Source organism: Phragmites australis, chromosome 18 (assembly GCF_958298935.1).
Source record: "Phragmites australis chromosome 18, lpPhrAust1.1, whole genome shotgun sequence".
NCBI classification, from domain to species: Eukaryota; Viridiplantae; Streptophyta; class Magnoliopsida; order Poales; family Poaceae; genus Phragmites; species Phragmites australis.
This window is the reverse complement of record NC_084938.1, coordinates 17,382,217-17,400,175: the sequence shown is the minus strand read 5'-3', so window position 1 is coordinate 17,400,175 and position 17,959 is coordinate 17,382,217. Positions and strand designations below refer to the sequence as shown.

The following is a 17,959-nucleotide window of genomic DNA, read 5'->3' as shown; positions in this document are numbered from 1 at the left end:
GTCCGGTTCCGCACTCCTCCATAAAGACCCGAGTTGCGAACGAGCACAGAGCTCAACGGTAAAGCACAAGGATATGGTTGAGTCCATCCGTGTTTGATTTCTGGGTATCGCACATCCTCGATTTGACTTTTAATGTAGACCCGGATAAGGAGCCTGGTATAAAAAAGCAGACGGGTTGGTAGCTCAGTAGCAAAACTACATGATGGAGGGAGTCGACAGGAGTTCAACTTTTGTTTTGTATTTAAAAAGTTTTCAAAGTAGATCTTGCAGTAGGGAGAAAGATCCGTTGTAAAAAGGAAAAGAAGAAGATTCAAGTAAAGGAGACCCGCTCTAAAAGAAGAGAGATGAGAAGTGATGAAATGAAACGGGGAGAGGATGAACTGAAAACGTGTCTCAAAAAACAAACCGCTTTCCTCCCTGCCTTGTTAACTTCTCAACAGGTTACTCTCTCATATGTGGGCCAACAATTTTACGACCCCACACTTTGGTGAGTTGTGTGTGCCCATCGAGTCATAATATCTCTGCACACTCGACTGTTTCCCACATCGTCGTTATGGGATGCCTGTGAGCGCATTAAAACTTCTGCAGATAACGCGGCGCGATGGATGTCTATGCGTGCGGGAGACCAACATGCACGCTAGAAAACTAGTTTTTACCAATAATAAAATCCTTATTTTGCCCTATTATAAGTTTATCCCTGTACTAAAACAAATAATTAAAAACGAAAGAGGGGGACATAAATTAATGTAAACAAGGAAAAAAGAAAATGACAATTTCCCCCTTTTTCGTTTCCCTTTATATTCTCCGTTTCCTCCTTCCTACATTCGGAACTTCTTACACTCACGCCCTTCGGCTTCCACCATATTGGAACCTTTTTTCACATAAGCCCCTCCTGATGTTTCCGTCCCTCAGCTCTTCTTCCAGTCCTCGGCGGCGCCGCCGCCGCTGCCGGCAAGGTAGGCCTTCTTCCTCCTCTCGGCGCGCGCGCAGGCGCAGATAATGACGAAGCAAGCGGCATACACGGTATACACGCGCCAGTTGGCGCGGGGAGCCTCGCCGGCCGCGGCGCGGTGGAACACGGCGGCGTAGTAGTGCAGGCCCACGGCCAGCCCGACCACCATCTGCGCGAGGCCCAGCGACTTGGTGGCGTCCCCGTTGCCGTCCTCCTCGGGGGACGCGGCGCCGGAGAAGACGGCGACGAGGTCCACCATCTGGAGCACGAGGTAGACCATGAAGCCGAGCGACTGCGCAGCCTGCGTCCAGGCGTAGGCGGCCGGCGAGGTGGCGTGGAAGAAGCGGAGCGGTTCGAGACCCGTGGCGGCGGCGGCGAGCGCGAGCGTGGCGAAGTAGATGGCGAGGTACGCCTGCGCCAGGAGCAGCGCGCGGTGGAGAAGCGGCAGGTACGGGCCCATGCGCTGCACGAGCGCCGTGAGTATGCACAGCGGCAGCAGCAGCAACGCTACCGACGCCGCGGTGGCCGCCGCCGCCGCGATCCCCGCGTTCGCGGCGGACAGGTAAGCCTTGGACCGGTGCGACAGCCGCGCCAGGTCCGGCATGAACGTCTCCTGCAGCCGCGCCGGGAGCCCCTGGAACTCGGAGATGAGGTCCTCCGTCCCCTCCGCCTCCTCCGCGTCCTCCTCCACCTCCGACGCCGCCTTCTTGCTCACGGTCGCATTCACCTTCTTGCTGGCCTTCCCCTCGGCGACCACCTGCGCCTTCTTGCCGGATTTGGCCGTCTTGGCACCGGCATCCGCGGTCGAATTGATCGGTTTCTTGGCCTTGGCGGAGGCGGAGGCGGCGGCCTCAGATTTCGCCGTCTTCGTCGGCTTGGCCGCGCTCGTCTTGGAAACCTTGGCAGGATTGGCCGAATCGGCACCCTTAGCTTTCGCAGCCGCCGCCTTGTCCACCTTCGGGACCTTGGCCTTGGCAATGGCCGCGGCCCCAGCCACTGCCGCTTTAACGGTGGTCTTCTTAGTCGCCTTTGCTGTGGTGGTGGACTCCGGTTTCTTGGCCTTCGCAACCTTGGTCTGGTTCTTGGCATCAGAGAGCAGCTTCTTCTTGATCCTCCCCGTCGCGGCCGGTTTGGCCGCGGCCACCTCCTCCCCGTCGTCACCCGCGGACGACGCCAACAGCGCCTTGCGGCCCCCGGAGGCCTTGGGCTTGGCCTTCCCCGACTCGGCGGAGGAGCAGAGAGCAATGTGGGAGCAGAAAAGGGCGAGGAGGAGGAAGAGCACCAGCACGGGCCGCCGGGACAAAGGCGCCATCTTTTGGGCAGGCGCGCAAGATCTAAGCGGCAGGGCTTTGGGGGGAAGGAAAGAGAGCGGCGGGCGGTGGTGGATCCGGACGGACGGAGGCGTGAGGGAGGGCTAAGGTATCTTGGCGTGTTATATATGGAGATCGGGTTGGAACTGTGTGCGCGCGAGTGTGAGTGAGTGAGTGGGAGGCGAACCACGCCACCACCGCCGCGGCAGGGGAGAAGAGGGAGGGAGGGAGAGGAGGGGTGGGGTTTGGTACAAAGGTCACGTGGTGCGTCTCCCGGAGGGAAACGTCAATCGGCCAAACTCTACTGCCCTGGAAGATTACGAGCTAGTTTAACTTGTGTCTGATTTAGTTTAATTTATTTTAAAATTTAATAAGTTGAGTATAAGTTTTAGCTCATGTATAAGTTTCGGTTTGATTTAGCTCGGCTCGTTTTAAAATCTAACGGGCTAAGTTATAGTTTTAGTTTATTTAGATAATGAGTCTGTTCGTGAGATAAACGAGGCAAGACCATTATCTGTATCCTATCGCTCTTTTTCACCGTGGTCATCAATTTACTCGTTGATCGTATTCATCTTCGATAGAGAGGCTCCTCGTCAGTCTACTTGGTTTTCTATTGGCTAGCTCCTCGTTACGATGCAGCTTTTATTTTTTTCTTCTCTCATCTATCATTTCTTCATATTTTGTATGTATAGGCGGATGTGTGGAGAACGTTGTTTTATATTTTTTTGAGGAATTTTTTATTCCAGTAGAAGAACATATATAGGTGGATCTATCTGCTGCTGTGATGCATGTGGTTTTGAAAAATATTCAAAAAAGATTCATCTTATAGTAATTATACATCTAATTAAACGATGTAAAGAAGTATTATATCAATAGATGTTATTGATATTATTGTATTATTTTATCGATGTATATTTTAATGAATATTATATTTTTTATTTTAGTAACTAGATGCTCCTTTAAATTTAAGTAACTAGCTGCTTACGAGCTAAACAAATTGGGCCAAACAAACCTAGCCAAAATAGTTCTGCTCGTTATATTAAACGAGTAAAACGAACCGAGTCTAAACAAATCAAGCTGGCTTGTTATCCAAGCTAATAGGCTTGGTAGCAGGCGTTACTTTGGGCAGTAAAGTAGTGCTACTAGGCTAGGCAACCAAAGATTTGGCTGCTGTTTAGTGTGTTGAGCTAGAGGATTTTCGACTTTTGCTCTTTAGTTTGTGGCAGTAGAGATATTTCTGTTCCACACTCTCTAGAGTTCAGCGCCATTGTTAGACGACCGTCTAAACATGTCTAAACTCTAGAGTTTAGAGGAGGGGTTGTCACAGGTTGAAGCTAAGGATACTTTCTTTGTCATTAGGTTTAGAAGAGTTATTAAGGGAGGGAGGTTAACCTGGAAGAGGAGGCAGCGCAGAGTGGTGAGGTGGCAGGGTTGCCGCCGGCCGCATGAGACGGAGGACCTACGGTGGGCTAGTGCCGAGGCGAGAGCATGAAAATGAGTTGTTAGTGACAGAGGAGCGGTGGCGATAGATACGGCGGCAGGGCCACTGTTGAAGGTGGGGGAGCAAGATGCATCGGCGTGAGGAGAAAGATGATTACAACTATAAGGAGGTAGATGAAAGATTGTTGGCCATCCGATCTTGATCCATAGGCTGTTATCCGTCGACAGAAGAGAATGCTATTTTTAAGATATAGATGTATATTATCTCCCTTTTGCTTCTGCGTTTAAGGCTCGCTGACTAATTATATACTGCAATCTGGCCATAAAATTGATATGAGCTGGAATAGGGTGGTCACTTCGGGTCGAGGTGACTCTCTAACCTTATAGCTGACCAAGGTTCGAGTTATTAGGGCAACTCCAATAGACTCTAAAAAATCACTCCCAAAAATATCATACATGAAGTTCTTAATAAGATTCCTTCCCAATATCGCTATACTCTCCAGCAGACTCCCAATATCTAACTCCATATATCCCAACAGCTATATTTTTAAACGGATACAATTCAAACTGTGATATTTTCAACAAATATTTTGAAACATATAAATTATGAACGATTATTTATAAATGGAAATTTTTCGAACGGATGTTCCCAACGGCTATATTTGGAACGGTCATGTTCCAACGGCTATGTTTCCAACCTTCATCTATGCAACGACTATATTTCTCTGAGCCTATATATCTACTCTCTCTGGTGTTTCTTCTCTTGCACACCACTACCCCCCTTCAGTCTCCCACATCACAATGAGTTATCGTAGCCTTCTCATGAAACAGGTCATGGATTCATCATCGTCTGACGACGATGACGAATTTATTGTTGCTGCAGCCGACCTAGCACGCAAGCAATATCAAGTTATCAATGCGCCACAACCTGGTGGTTTGGTCCTTGGACATCAAATCGTCAAGCACGACAGACAAGAAGGGCATTGGAGGCTATTTCGAGACTATTTCTCGGACGATTCTACCTACGGCCCGACGTTCTTTAGGCGCAGGTTTGCAAATGAAGCCATATCTTTAGAGTTTTCTGTTGATATTGATCGTCGTACCTACAGCTTACTCTTCGTCTCCAAACATGTTTAAAATGAGACGCTCTCTTTTTTTTGTGCATAATGTATGCTGTAGAGCATCATGATGACTATTTTGTCCAAAGGAGAAATACAGCTGGACAACTTGGGTTAAGTACTTTACAGAAGATTACTGCAGCATTCATAATGCTATCTTATGGAGTTCCGGCGGATGCTATTGATGCCCAGGTTCGTATTACAGAAAGTACCATTATAGAGAGTTTGAGAAGGTTTGTCAAAACTGTTATTGATGTATTTGGGGATGAGTATTTGAGAGTACCAAATGAGAATGATACTGCTAGACTACTTGCAATAGGGGGGAAAGAGGTTTTTCGGGTATGCTGGGGTGCATAGATTGCATGCATTGGAAGTAGAAGAATTGCCCCACGGCATGGCAAGGTATGTATACCAGCCATGTGCATAAGCCCACAATTATTCTAGAAGATGTTGCTTCAAAAGATCTATGGATTTGGCATACTTTTTTTTGGTTTACCTGGATCGCACAATGATATCAATGTGCTTCAACATTCCCCACTCTTTGCGAAGGTAGTAAAAGGGCAAGATCCAAAGGTGAACTACACCATTAATGGTCACAATTATACAATGAGATATTATCTTGTTGACGGTATCTATCCTCCATGTGCCACCTTTGTGAAGATCATTCAGAAGACATAAGGTAATAAGAGAAATTTTTTTTCGAAACACAAGAAGCAGTTAGGAAGGATGTGGAACGAGCTTTTGGAGTTCTGCAATCTCGTTTTGCCATTGTACGTGGTCCTGCTCGTTTTTGGGACCAGGATATACTTGGCCAAATAATGACTGCTTGTGTGATCATGTACAACATGATCATTGAAGATGAGTGAGGTGAAGCGCAAGACTTACAATTTGATGGCTTAGGAGAAACTGTGACATCATCCCATAAACCCACACCAAAATTACGCGAGTTCATTCAACTTATCATGACATCACAAACAAGGAAACACACTCTCAGCTTCAAGCAGATCTAATCGAGCACCTCTGGCAATATCATGGAGATCAGTATTAATAATGTTTGAGTCCTAGTCTTGGTTATGTATGTATGTACTCTTGTATTCGGTATGCATATATTCTTGTATTCGGTGTGCAACTATGAGTTCAAACATCCCAATGGTTCTAACTTCACAATAGTTCAAAGTTCCCAACATAGGTTCACACACAACATAATAGTTCAAACATCCCAAATATTTCACACAACAAAATGGTTGAACCAACAAGAACATAAAACACAACATAGGGGTCCACACAAGATCAACCTGAGCCACTGCATCGGCGAGTCATGATCTCATTCTGCAAACTCCTGTAGTACCATTGTTGTGTCTCGGATATACCAGTTATGTTAATAGCCATAATTCTCTCTTCTTCTACCATCCGCTTCAATTCTACCTCTTGCTTCTTTACCTCAAGTTGTTCTTTCTCGGTTGCAACCCTCACTTGCTTTAGTGCTAATCTCTCTTGTTCTATTGCAACTGATTGTTTGTATCTCTCTTGTTCAAGTGCAAATGCTTGTTTGTATCTCTCCTCTTTCTTGAGTTCTTTCTTCGCATCCATCTCTTTCTTCTCTGCCCACAGATTATCCATTGCATCCATGAACACTGCATCTCTACCTTGGCGTAATTTTTCTTTCTCTTTTTTCCTTCCTAATGGTCATGTTGACACCTCATATTCTGGAGTTGCCGCTCCACTATCATTTGGGGTACATGGAGAAGATGTACCCGGACTTGAATTGAGGGCGGTCTTATGTTCCTTTTGAGAAGATTTCTGAGATGAGACTTGAGCCGACCTAGCAACCCACTTTGGTTGGGTTCTTGGAGGTTCTAGCAATGCATGTACTGAAATGACTTATTGTTTTTATCTTCGGACTTGAAGAGAGTATATGCCTGCAAAATCTGTCCAAGGAAACATGTCACATTAAACTGACATAAAGTAATTGAAGCATGTACCAAATTAAGGACATATATTATAACCTTATCTTCAATTGTAACCCCGCTTTGCCTTCGCCCCTCAATCCAGGAAAGACAGCCGGCAAACTTGTTTACATTTTCTTGAATATGAGACCAACGATGCATTAGGGAACTTTGAGTGTGATCCAAATTGAAGTCTTTGTTGGAGTGGAAGTAGTCATAAATTCGCTTTCAATATGTAGACCGTGATTGGTCGTTGCCTTGAACAGCATCCATACTAATATTCAGCCATTCTAACACCAATAATTCATCTTCATTTTCACTAAAATTCTTCGACCTTTTCTGATTTGGTCTCACAGTGGGAGTCAATTCTTCAAATGGTGGTTGCTGCTCCTTGGGTGGGCTAACCATTTCATTGTCTTTATCCCAATCTAGTGAATGGTTGTCACTAGACAACAAATTAACATAGAACCCGTTCATTGTTCCTATCAAATGCAATATGTTCAGCAAATTGCAGCATTCATAAATTGCAGCATATAAAATTAGGGAAATCAACTCAAATATGCAGTCCAATCACCACAATTAGGCAAATTTTTTGTGTCAGACTTCACCTGATGTGTTACAACTTACAACTTCTTCAGCTATTTTGACCTGAACCCCAACTACTTGTTATCAGACCAGGTGCCTCTAACCAGCAGCGTGTGAATGTTATGAAGAAATCTGCATTAAGATGATGATGAGCAAACCTATGTAAACATAAGGAATGCGTAAGCAATAAGCAGAACTTACTCAACTCTACCTGCTATCCCGAGTAACAACTCCAAATCAGTAATCAGGGAGAACAATGTAATAAACTACTGATCACCACAAACAACGCATATGGCAACAGCATTAACTAAACAAGCTTAGCTTTGGTCCTTTTTTAGGAAACTTAGCTCTGATCCTTTACAATCCACTACTCGCTTCTACTAGAGCATTAACACATGAGTTCAGGTAACCGAATCCATACCCAAACTAACACCAGTGCTACTTACTAGTTGTATAATTAATAAGCAAGGAGAGGCAGAGGCCAAGCCGGCGGTGTCCTGCCTGTAGACGAGGTGTGAGTGGAGCCAGGCGGTGGCAAGACCGACCGCCGTCGTTAGGCGGCCGTGGCCATCTCGACGACGGGAGCGTGACCAGCTCCACCACGCACCTCTTCCTCGTTCTCACTCGTGGCACCAGTGGACGCCTGCCTCCATAGAGCCGCCGCCAGTCGCTGGATTTGCGATAGGGCCGCTGCCGCAGGGCCACCGCCCTCTGTCAACCAGCCGCCCGCCGCCCTCCTCGGACTAGCTGGCCGCTGCCCTCGCCCTCGCACAGTTGCTAGCCGGGTTGCGGGGGGCACGCGAAGCTGCCGCCCCACTGGCAAGCGCGCGAAGGAGGTGCGCGCAGCGTGTGCTGAGCGTGGGATTGACGAATCCGCCGATTGGGAGTGCGATTGGGGATCGCTAGAACATGCGAGCCGGCTAGCGTGTTTTGGGCGTTGCTACTTTTTGGGAACGAGATTGGGCTTCCATTGGAGACGTATTTTGAAGCATGTTCCCAAAATATAGCTATTGAGATTGCTTTTAGGTATCTATTGGAGTTGCGCTTAGACCAACGTAAAGTGCTCACCTCCCCTCAGCGAATGTGAATGATGCAGTTCTCAGCCAACCATGACCTAAGTTGATTTACAATGCAGGCTTCACTGTAGTGTCACTCTGATCGAAATCATTTTGATTTCATGGATCAAAAATGGTATGATTGGATGTATTGTTGGATGACAACTCGTGTAGTATGAACCAACAAAATAGTACCAGCTATATGTGTTTTTCTGAAGGGTTATACGCACAACAGCTGAACTTATGTTTGGTTGAAGTCTAACAATTACCAATACCGTTTTCTTGTTGGGATGTTTCCGTTATGGGCTTAACAAGTTCGTCAAGAAATTGGGTTTAAGAGTCCATTTTGGGACGTAAATGTTTCAGGCGGAGTTCATACGAGATATTTAAAACCTTGTTGGAGTGGAAAGCGTGTTCCAAATGAGATTGTTTATGAAAGGTGTGAAGCAACACTTAGACACCCCAAAACCATTTCGTCATTGTTCTATGCTTTAAAAGGACATCTTTTTTCTTTCTTTCGAGAGGGTACACGTGGGAAAGATAACCCACTCACACACTACATGCACATAAGTATGCATACATATGCACACCCCTTACATACGCTAGAAATAGATTGAAAGTCTCTAGACTCTTAGTGCACAAGAAACGTACATTACCACTGAACACGTACGTGTGTCTCCAACCTGTCTAGCAGTGGCGGACCTAGAATTCATAGAATGGGTATTTATTTTTTTTATAAAATATGTTTAACAGAAAAGGCTACAAATTTACAATAGCATAACTGAAGTATAGAAATTGTTCATGGTAACAATATCTTAGCTAATTTAAAGAAATTACAAAACAATTAAAGAAACTACCATTCAACTCGGTGTTTCGTCATGGCTTAGAAGCGCTCAATGATGTCATTATCCTTGACTTGTAAAAAATTCACGCTATAGAAATGTAACTAAGCAATCATTCAAAAAGTTAGTCCCCCATCCGATTTCTTAGCTTATTCTTAAAATAATTTATTGAAGAAAATACTCTCTCAACACTAGTTGTTGCTACTAGAAGAATCAACACCAATTTGAGAAGCTTGTACACGATTCCATAATGAGTGTTCTTCTTTGTTTCAACAAGTATAATGGAAAGCTCAGCAAGATTTTCCACTTTTCTAAATCTTTCATCTCTACGCATATCAGTAATAAAGTGTGTAAGTTGAAAGGCAAGATGTATAAACTATGTGCTTGAGAACTGAGCAAGTTTAACTAAGTTATCCTTATCATAAGCAGCAAATGAATTAGCCGGATTGAATGATATCATGCAAAGAAGCAAATCTGTATTTACCTCATCAAACCTGTTATTGAGTTCTCGAAGTTGTCTATCAATGATACTTAAAAACATGTTAACATGGAAATGATCGGGATTTTTGACTTTTGGAAAGAACCTCTTGTCTCTTCCAACCAGCCTGTAGAAACCATCCATGCTAGCAACTTTGATGTCATGCTTCACACAAAAAGAAGTGACTTCTTTCAAAAAGGTTTTCCAACCATCATCCTCTCGCAACAACTGCAATTGAGTTTCTGTCATATAAATGAAATCAATTGCATTAAGAATATCTTGATCCCTATTTTGCAAAGCATTACTTAAATCATATGTGTAGCCAAATATAGTTAGGAATAAGTGTGCCATGAAAACAAACTCAAATAGACTTAAATGTTGTCAATATAGTTTGAGCTTATATAGCCTCTATGCCTTGAGAGCTATCTTTTCCAACCTTTATGGGGACACACCAAATCGAAGGATACAAAGCAATAACATGCATAATAGTTTTATAGTGGGATCTAACGAGTATCTCCTGGCCTACTCAATCACATCTCTTGATTCAAACCCCTTCCGGTTTCAACGCCACCCAATCCTAATTTCTTTACAATTCTTTGAGCTTGAGCTACTCAAAGCATTTGTGTCGTTTTACAAGAATTCTCAATAATAGTCAATAAATATTTGAGTTGCTCATAGAACCAAACACAATCATAATTTTTCTTAGCAACAGCCACAAGAGTTAATTGTAATTGATGTGCAAAGCAATGGACATAATAAGAAGTAGGGCTCTCATCCATAATTAATTTCTTTAGACTATTAATATGACCCTTCATATTACTAGCTCCATCATATACCCAACTACGGATCATAGACAAGCTCAATAAATGTTCTATAAGCAAGGACTCAATTACCCCTTTAAATGTCAAAGTGGTAGTGTTTTCAACATGGATGACATTAAGAAACCTCTCAACTACCCTTCATGTTCTGTTAGCATAACACAAACAAAGAGCCAATTGTTCTTTTTGGTACACATCACTAGGGTCTTGCATGATAAGCCTAATAGTTTCTTTAGCATAACAATTGATGATATCTTTTTGATTTTTTGGAGTAGTGACTTGACATTTCTTTGGAGCATTCTTTAGGATCACCCTGTTAACTTCTTCAAAATTTTCTACTAGTCACTTTAAAAGTTCAAGAAAATTACCTATGTTAAGTGAATCTTCACTTTCATCATGTCCATGACAAGTGAAGCCTTGACGCAAAAGAAACTTCAAATACTGAAGTGAATAGGTCAAACGACATTTATACAAAGCCTTCTCTTGTGTGGTGTTGGAAGCAAAATACTCAACAATGGAAGCTTTTGGTTTAATGAACAAATTATATTTCTCTAGGGCTTCACTATAGTAACTAGTAATACGACTAGCATGTTTGTCAATCCTCTTCTTTATATGCTAATTTCTAAATCCCTCGTTCAAGAAAGCATCTCCACCGGCACAATTAATTTGATTATTAAACAAATAACAAATATAGCAGAAAGCAACATCTTTTTCACACCATACTCAAGCCAATTATATTCATCAAACCAACGAGATATGAAGCGATGCATACCTCCAATATCTCTTCGAGAAAAATCATGTCCCTATGGTTGACATGGCCCCATTGCAATGTATCCCCTTCTCATTGAATCTCGTTCGTTGACATCATAACTTGCGATGGGAGGCCCTCTTTCTAGGATCATGCGGGAGCAATTCAATATCATAAATAGCTTCGCCAATTTCTTCATCCTCTTATTCATCATCTTTTGTGATAAGTGACAACGGATGGCAAGGTTATGTGCTTGCTCTCTCATTCTCAGGTTCTGCACTTACCACCTTAGGTTTTGCACTTGCCACCTTAGGTTTTGCACTTGTCATCTCACACTCTAGTGCAAGTGCATTGGGATTGAGCAGCAATGGATGAATGTCAACAGTCCGCACTATAGTCAGCGTTGAGGAGGAATTTATCCACTGTGTCTTACCCGCTCTTTCGCACAAAGATTTCAAATCGATCGTTTTCTCTTCATTGTTCAAGGTTCTACAATCTGCAATCTACATTCCAAAAATACACACATCTCACCTCTGGCCTAGCAGATATCAATGGAAATTAGGGATTAGAGAATGAGGATCAAATCAAATTATCTCACCTCTGCCGTGTTGTTACTGTGTTGGCCGCTTGTTCTCTACGAGGCTATGCACACTAACACTGATGCCCATTGGTTGTCGATCCCATATAAACCCTAGCCGACGGTGCTGAGGCACTGAATTCTGTGTTCTGTGTTGGCAGCGATTGGAGGAGACGCCGAGACGAGACGAGCCGACGAAGTCACAAGCAGGGCAAGCAAGCGGGCTGACGAGGTCATGAGTGTTCTGTGTTCAGCCTCACGGCCTATGGGCTAGCCAAGCAGGCTGGCTGGATGAAATTGGGCCGCTAAGGTTTACACACATGTATATACCCATGATTTACAGTAAGTTCGTCCATGCTATCCGGGATCTGATCCTGAGGCTAAATCCTAGACGATAGATGAGCACCTGTGTCGAGCGGAGCTCGAAAGCAGACCGGGCTCAGTTGCATGCTAGCGACATTGACAATCTAGCTGACACTCAATCTCCTTGGAAAGAACATCTGACAAAGTGCATATTTTGTTTATTTTTAAATTTTGAAAATAAAAAAATTGCAAAAATAGGTGAAGTGCAGAATTTTTTATGACTATTTCGATATTGTTTTGAATTTTGAGAGCAACAAGCCGCAATGTTTTTTTATTTTTTAACATGTCGCCCAGGCGATATGTTTATTTTTTAAAACCTATTGCTCGTTGGAAGGGCAACATGTATATATTGCCCTTCCAGCGAGCGATAATAGCTTATTTTTGCATTTTATAAACGAACATCTAGTTTTACAATTTTTTGATTTTTAAATATAAAAATAAAAAAGCTCGCGAAGTGCATGGGTAGCAGCATCAAGACCAAGTTTTCCCAACAGAGAGAATACTGTTAGGGCCCACAAAATAGACCATGGGCTCTAAACTCGCTCGTGGGGCTCGGCCCATCAGCACCTAGGCAGGACAGCAGAAGTTGTAGCCCGGGGGCCCAGGCTGACACCCTCGATCTCACTGCACGCCGGGCGCACCTCGAACCACGCCCACGTGTCACAACGGGTACGTCGGCCCCCGAACACCGCACGGCCGCTCTCTTCCTTCGGCTCGGCTTCCGCTTGGCCCCACCCCAACCCGACCAGGCGACCAGCAACCACCCATGGCGGCACTGGGGACCGCGACCAACCCCGCCGCCGCAGCATCTGTGGCGTCGCTTGGCTACCACCGGCTCTGGCTTCACGGCGTCTCTGTGCGCCGGGCCCTGGCCAGGAGGATCCTGCGCGCCAGCGCCTCCCCCGCCGCCGTCACCGCCGGCGCTCCCGCGGTGAGTGCTCCCGACCACACCGCCCCGCCGGCTGGCACATGCCGTCGAGCGGGCGGCGTGTTCTTTGCAGGGAATGGTTTATTTAAGTAGAAATTAATCAAATGTTTTGTTCCCCCAGGAACCTCTGGTGGAGGCGGTGCCGGAGACGAAGCTGAGCAAGCTGGCGTGTCCAATCTGCTACTACCCCTTCGCGAGCGCGAGCGATCAGTCTACGTAAGCGGTCTCGCCATTTCTCTCCGCAGTCCGCATCACCTGCCAACTGATCATCTCACATCTTCCCTGTTTGACGGGTTGTTCGTTTCCAATGTTGCTTCCAGTCTCGAGTGTTCGACCTGCAAGAAAATTTACCCCAATAAGCAGGATTACTGGGATCTTACAGTGGCAGTTGGTTCGACCGAGTACTCAGAGTCCATGCCAGCAGCAACTGAGTTTTTCAGGTAAAGATATTTTACTTCTTCCCTCAGATTACATAACCTGATGAACTTGGGTGAAATGAGGGGCTCTGGGCATTAACAGAGGAAATTGGCATCTGCAAGTTGGAACTGTAATGTCTTCCAAATTATGACAATGCGTCAAGATTTTGCTTCAATTCTTTTGAGAGTAGTAATGATTAGTAGTGTATAACAAGTAATTGGGCACTGAATTTCTGAAGTAACGCTCTAAGGCTGAAATGCCAAGTAGTACAGCTGTACAAGCAACCTTGGTGTCTTTATGAGGCCTTGAAAATGTTGCAATGCCTAGAAGAGGTGGTAACAAAGATGCTTCATTTCACATAGTGACATGGGGAATGATTCAGTATGGGCTTACAAGTAGTTACCACCATTAATATCTGCCGGACTATTTCTGCTGGGGAACTAGGGGGACCAGAATATGATTTTGTATTTGTCAATAAGTACTACTGAGACTATTCCTTACAAATGGTTACTCCAACAGGACTCCGCTGATATCATTTCTTTATGAGAGAGGGTGGCGCCAAAATTTCATATGGGGTGGTTTCCCAGGCCTAGAGAGAGAGGTCATGTCGCTCAACTATATTTGTATGCTTAAGGATGTTCAATTGCATTGGTCTAGTAACTATCTCAACAGTCATCATTATGTAAATTTGATGAATAACTCCTTTTTCTTGCTCTAAGAGAAAAATGGGAGTTTTCAGGGTATGCCATTAAGTAGAGTGGTAACTCAGGATTTGTAACTCTATGTCTAACTGACATGTGGACCCTGACCCCACATGCCATTGAGAAAGAGGCACAAATCCTGAAAGCACTCTATTGAGTGTCAAATCCTGAATTATTCCGTGAAAAATCTTGTACTCACAGAGCTGTGTTAATCAGTATTCTTGTCTAGTAGTAAGTTGCAACCACGTCTCAAGAAGGATATGATCACAGTACCTGAGCAGTTTTTGGATTGAGTTAGGCTAAACAAGATGCCTTCTTGCATCCAGGCCAGGCCTAACCCATTAAGGCAGATGTTCTGTTAGTGCTGGGCCACCAGCCCTAATTCTTTTTTAGGCCAGTTAGGCTTGGCCAGGCTGCAGCCTTGTCTCTTAGCAACCACGTCCCTAATCTCAAGCTCAGCTTGACCATATACCCATGATCCAGACTTTAGCAATGTTCAATTTGCTTAGGTATATTTTAAGCATTTATGTATCATTTGTATGTGCATATAATTTTTCAGACTTTCTGAAGAACATTGCAATGCAACTGCAGTTTGAAATGGCTAAAACATATTTGAAGCCGACAATTGGAGGGACTATTGTTGACGCAAGTTGTGGAAGCGGCCTATTTTCAAGATTATTTGTTAGGAGTGAACTATATTCTCTTGTTGTGGCTCTAGATTTCTCAGAGAATATGTTGAAGCAGTGCAATGATTTCGTCAAGCAGGAAAACATTTCAACTGAGTATGTTTTTCTTTTTTTTCAGTTCCCCTGATAATCAAGTTTCTTCTACTCTGTTGTCATGCTTGATTTGTGAAATGTCAGCATTCATTATCTCCTTCATTTTGGTAGTTATGCTGCATAGCTTTGTTACAGTTGTTATTAGTTTGTTCCAATGTTGAATGCCCCGACTCTAACATTACACAGGAGATTAACATTGGTGAGGGCTGATATATCCAGACTCCCTTTTGAGAGTGGTTCAATTGATGCTGTGCATGCAGGTGCTGCAATTCATTGTTGGCCATCGCCAGCTTGTGCTGTAAGATCCCTATTTGAATTTCAATTTTTCTATACAAAACTGCTATTACGGTCTTGCAGAGTTCAGCAGGTTTTATGCTTCAAATGTTTCTTCCATTATGTATTTTGTATATTAATGACCTACTTGATCGCTCCACTTTCTTCTGTGCACTTAATATACATGACTGCATATGCTAGTTTGCCTACTTCTATAAAGCTCATTGAAAATGCACATACTATGCGAACATTACTCTTCCCGTCGAACCAAATGTGTGTTGTGTACTTGTGATCCTATCTTTCCATTTTTAAAAACGGTGCGAGCGCGCACACAGAACCTCCAAATAAGTAAGAATCACCACCAAGATAGAAGAAATTTATTATGACTTTCATTAAGCTTGAAAAAATGGAGAACGAGGAATGATTTTCATAAATAACTATTGCACTGCCTCTCTGCATTTGTAAGTAATTTGTCCAGCAACAATATTCTTTACCCCACTTCTCTATAGATCTACACAGGGAGATCTACCCTTGTGCTTCTCACTTTTCCCCTACCTGTTGATGAAGGGTAAAGGTTCTTATTTTGTTATCCTCTTTTTGTAGGTTGCAGAAATTAGTAGAGTCCTTCGCCCCGGGGGAATTTTTGTTGCTTCTACATTTGTAGCAGATGTTCTTCCACCGGCTATCCCAATATTAAGGATCGGACGGCCAGTAATCCCAACTCCTAATCTTTTTTTTTTCTAGAGCGTATCCCAAATCCTAATCATCCACAGTAATTGTCTTTCATGGGACATAGAACAGATCAGTTCTCTTCGCAACCACGATACTGTTAAACTTGAACTGATTCTTTAATGTTTTGACACCTGCAAATTACTACATGGAAGATTAAGCTTTGGATAACTGGTGCTGCTATCTGTGGATTCACTTCACTCTGCGCTGTTTTGTCTTACACTTTATCTTGGAATTATCTTGCAGTACATTAGTCAAATCACTGGCAATAATACCTTCTTATCAGAAGTGGAGCTCGAAGATCTTTGCAGAGCATGTGGGTTGGTTGATTTCACATTTGTCAGAAGTGGATTCTATATAATGTTCTCTGCTACTAAAGTAAGTTAATTAAATGACCAGAGCCTCCCAGAAGCTTATTGTGAAACTCCTTACTTTTCCTCTCTATGTGGTGAGTACACTGTTTGATAGTCTCATTTAGTGGACACTGTACTGCTATTTCTCTTCACCAATTAAATGATAAATGTTGAAATTTGTTATTACAGGTTTTTTGGTGCTGTTGCTAATTAGCGCTGATACTTTTGCTCAAGGGGCTTGTGGTGTGAATAGCGAATGCACATGTTTTACTTGACTGATCCCATTATGAGATTGATTGTATCAATTCTTTGTGTATAACATCAGAGGTCTTGCAATTCTGCAACTTCAACTATTGTGTGTTGTTATTGGAATCGGTTCTTGTGATCCAAGAGCTACTAGCTCCAATTCTTGGAATCTTTTGAAATATAGGCTAGATTGCCGTGTCTGCAGACCATAAAACAGTTCCATTTTGTTATCGATCAAAAGTAAACGGTGTATATCATGGTTACAACTTTAACTTGTTGTCCAAATCTAGTAAACATATACTTATGTTGACCGAAGTACACAATGACAGTGTTCGTTGACCGATTACCACATTTTTACAAAAAATCTACAAGTTGACAACCTGCAGCATGCTATATATCAATGTTTTCTTTTCATCTACTTTTAAGGTGCACAAGTGCACTTGTTTCACTCATGGGTGCAAATGGACCAATGTGCACACTATCTGCTTTCGAAATTATAGAGATCGATTGAATCAATATATTTGAAGAAAGCATAGGAGAACATTCCTTCAATTCCAATAAAATATGGGAAACTAGACAGCAATATTGGAATAATACGATACAACCTGACAGCTGGCCCTAACTGATAACAGCTACTCAGCTAGGTGGATCATGGCTTTTACTCCTAAGTACTATCAGTGCATCACAATATTCCCTCAAAAGCGCGATATAAGTCTTGATCCATTGTAAATTACTCGTGTGTTGGGACATGGAAGAAGCTTGACCGACCGACCTCGATGTCATCCCTGCTGCTCGCGTGATCATCCATCCTAGAGCTCAACGTGTCGAACTGATGCAGAGGTGTTCTCCCCTTCCTCTCACCTGCATTTGTGTCCAAGGGATTGGCGCAATGATATCCCGGCACGGTTCGGTGCATTTGTCCGGAGGAACAGCAACCCCGTGTACAGGATGTTATGCGGGTCCGATTCCAGATCGTGATACTCGTTATTTCTCCGGCGTTTCTTCATGTACTTAATGTTCTGTCTCTATATACTTAATGTTTTAAGCCACTTGCAGACTTCATATATTACGATAACATTATGATGTTAACGGAGTAATTGGAGCAAGTCATCAAAAAGAGCATGACCAACACTTTGACCGGCTTTGACATCTTCCTCAGCTCGGGTGGTACCTATGATGAGATCAGACCATCTCAGCTTGGCGATGCTCTTTCCATAGGCACGCAACAAAGTAGGAGGACTATGCAACACCGGTTCCTAGTAGCCGTTCCTAGTAGTTGGCATTCATAAATAGTCACCCCA

At 43.6% G+C, this 17,959-nt stretch overlaps 2 protein-coding genes across 4 annotated transcripts; one reads left to right on the top strand and one right to left on the bottom strand.

Annotated features, from left to right (window-relative positions):
* Nucleotides 1-646: 646 nt before the first annotated feature.
* On the bottom strand, nt 647-2,498 carry LOC133899721 (uncharacterized). Its single transcript, XM_062340770.1, has one exon. It carries the CDS (start codon nt 2,262-2,264, stop codon nt 909-911), a length of 1,356 nt encoding a protein of 451 aa, XP_062196754.1. The 5' UTR covers nt 2,265-2,498; the 3' UTR covers nt 647-908.
* A 10,425-nt stretch (nt 2,499-12,923) lies between these two features.
* Nucleotides 12,924-16,930, top strand: LOC133899186 (uncharacterized methyltransferase At1g78140, chloroplastic). 3 transcript variants are annotated; one of them, XM_062340154.1, is made up of 9 exons: nt 12,924-13,163; nt 13,282-13,376; nt 13,469-13,600; nt 14,097-14,178; nt 14,870-15,060; nt 15,244-15,355; nt 15,934-16,037; nt 16,306-16,507; nt 16,602-16,930. In XM_062340154.1, the coding sequence occupies exons 1-8, from the start codon at nt 12,999-13,001 to the stop codon at nt 16,418-16,420; spliced, it is 996 nt and encodes a 331-aa protein (XP_062196138.1). In that variant the 5' UTR covers nt 12,924-12,998; the 3' UTR covers nt 16,421-16,507; nt 16,602-16,930. The 3 variants fall into 3 exon arrangements, with proteins under 3 accessions (XP_062196138.1, XP_062196137.1, XP_062196136.1); XM_062340153.1 differs by having other exon boundaries at nt 12,928-13,163; nt 13,481-13,600; nt 15,934-16,041; XM_062340152.1 differs by having other exon boundaries at nt 12,928-13,163; nt 15,934-16,041.
* Nucleotides 16,931-17,959: the final 1,029 nt, after the last annotated feature.

What these genes read in the sequence shown, in the direction of transcription:
- LOC133899721 (XM_062340770.1), bottom strand. Translation starts at nt 2,264, where the DNA reads ATGGCGCCTTTGTCCCGGCGGCCCGTGCTGGTGCTCTTCCTCCTCCTC.
- LOC133899186 (XM_062340152.1), top strand. Translation starts at nt 12,999, where the DNA reads ATGGCGGCACTGGGGACCGCGACCAACCCCGCCGCCGCAGCATCTGTG. An exon ending in GCAGCAACTGAGTTTTTCAG is followed by an intron (nt 13,601 to 14,096) that starts GTAAAGATATTT and finishes TTACTCCAACAG; the next exon opens with GACTCCGCTGATATCATTTC. An exon ending in TATTAAGGATCGGACGGCCA is followed by an intron (nt 16,042 to 16,305) that starts GTAATCCCAACT and finishes ATTATCTTGCAG; the next exon opens with TACATTAGTCAAATCACTGG.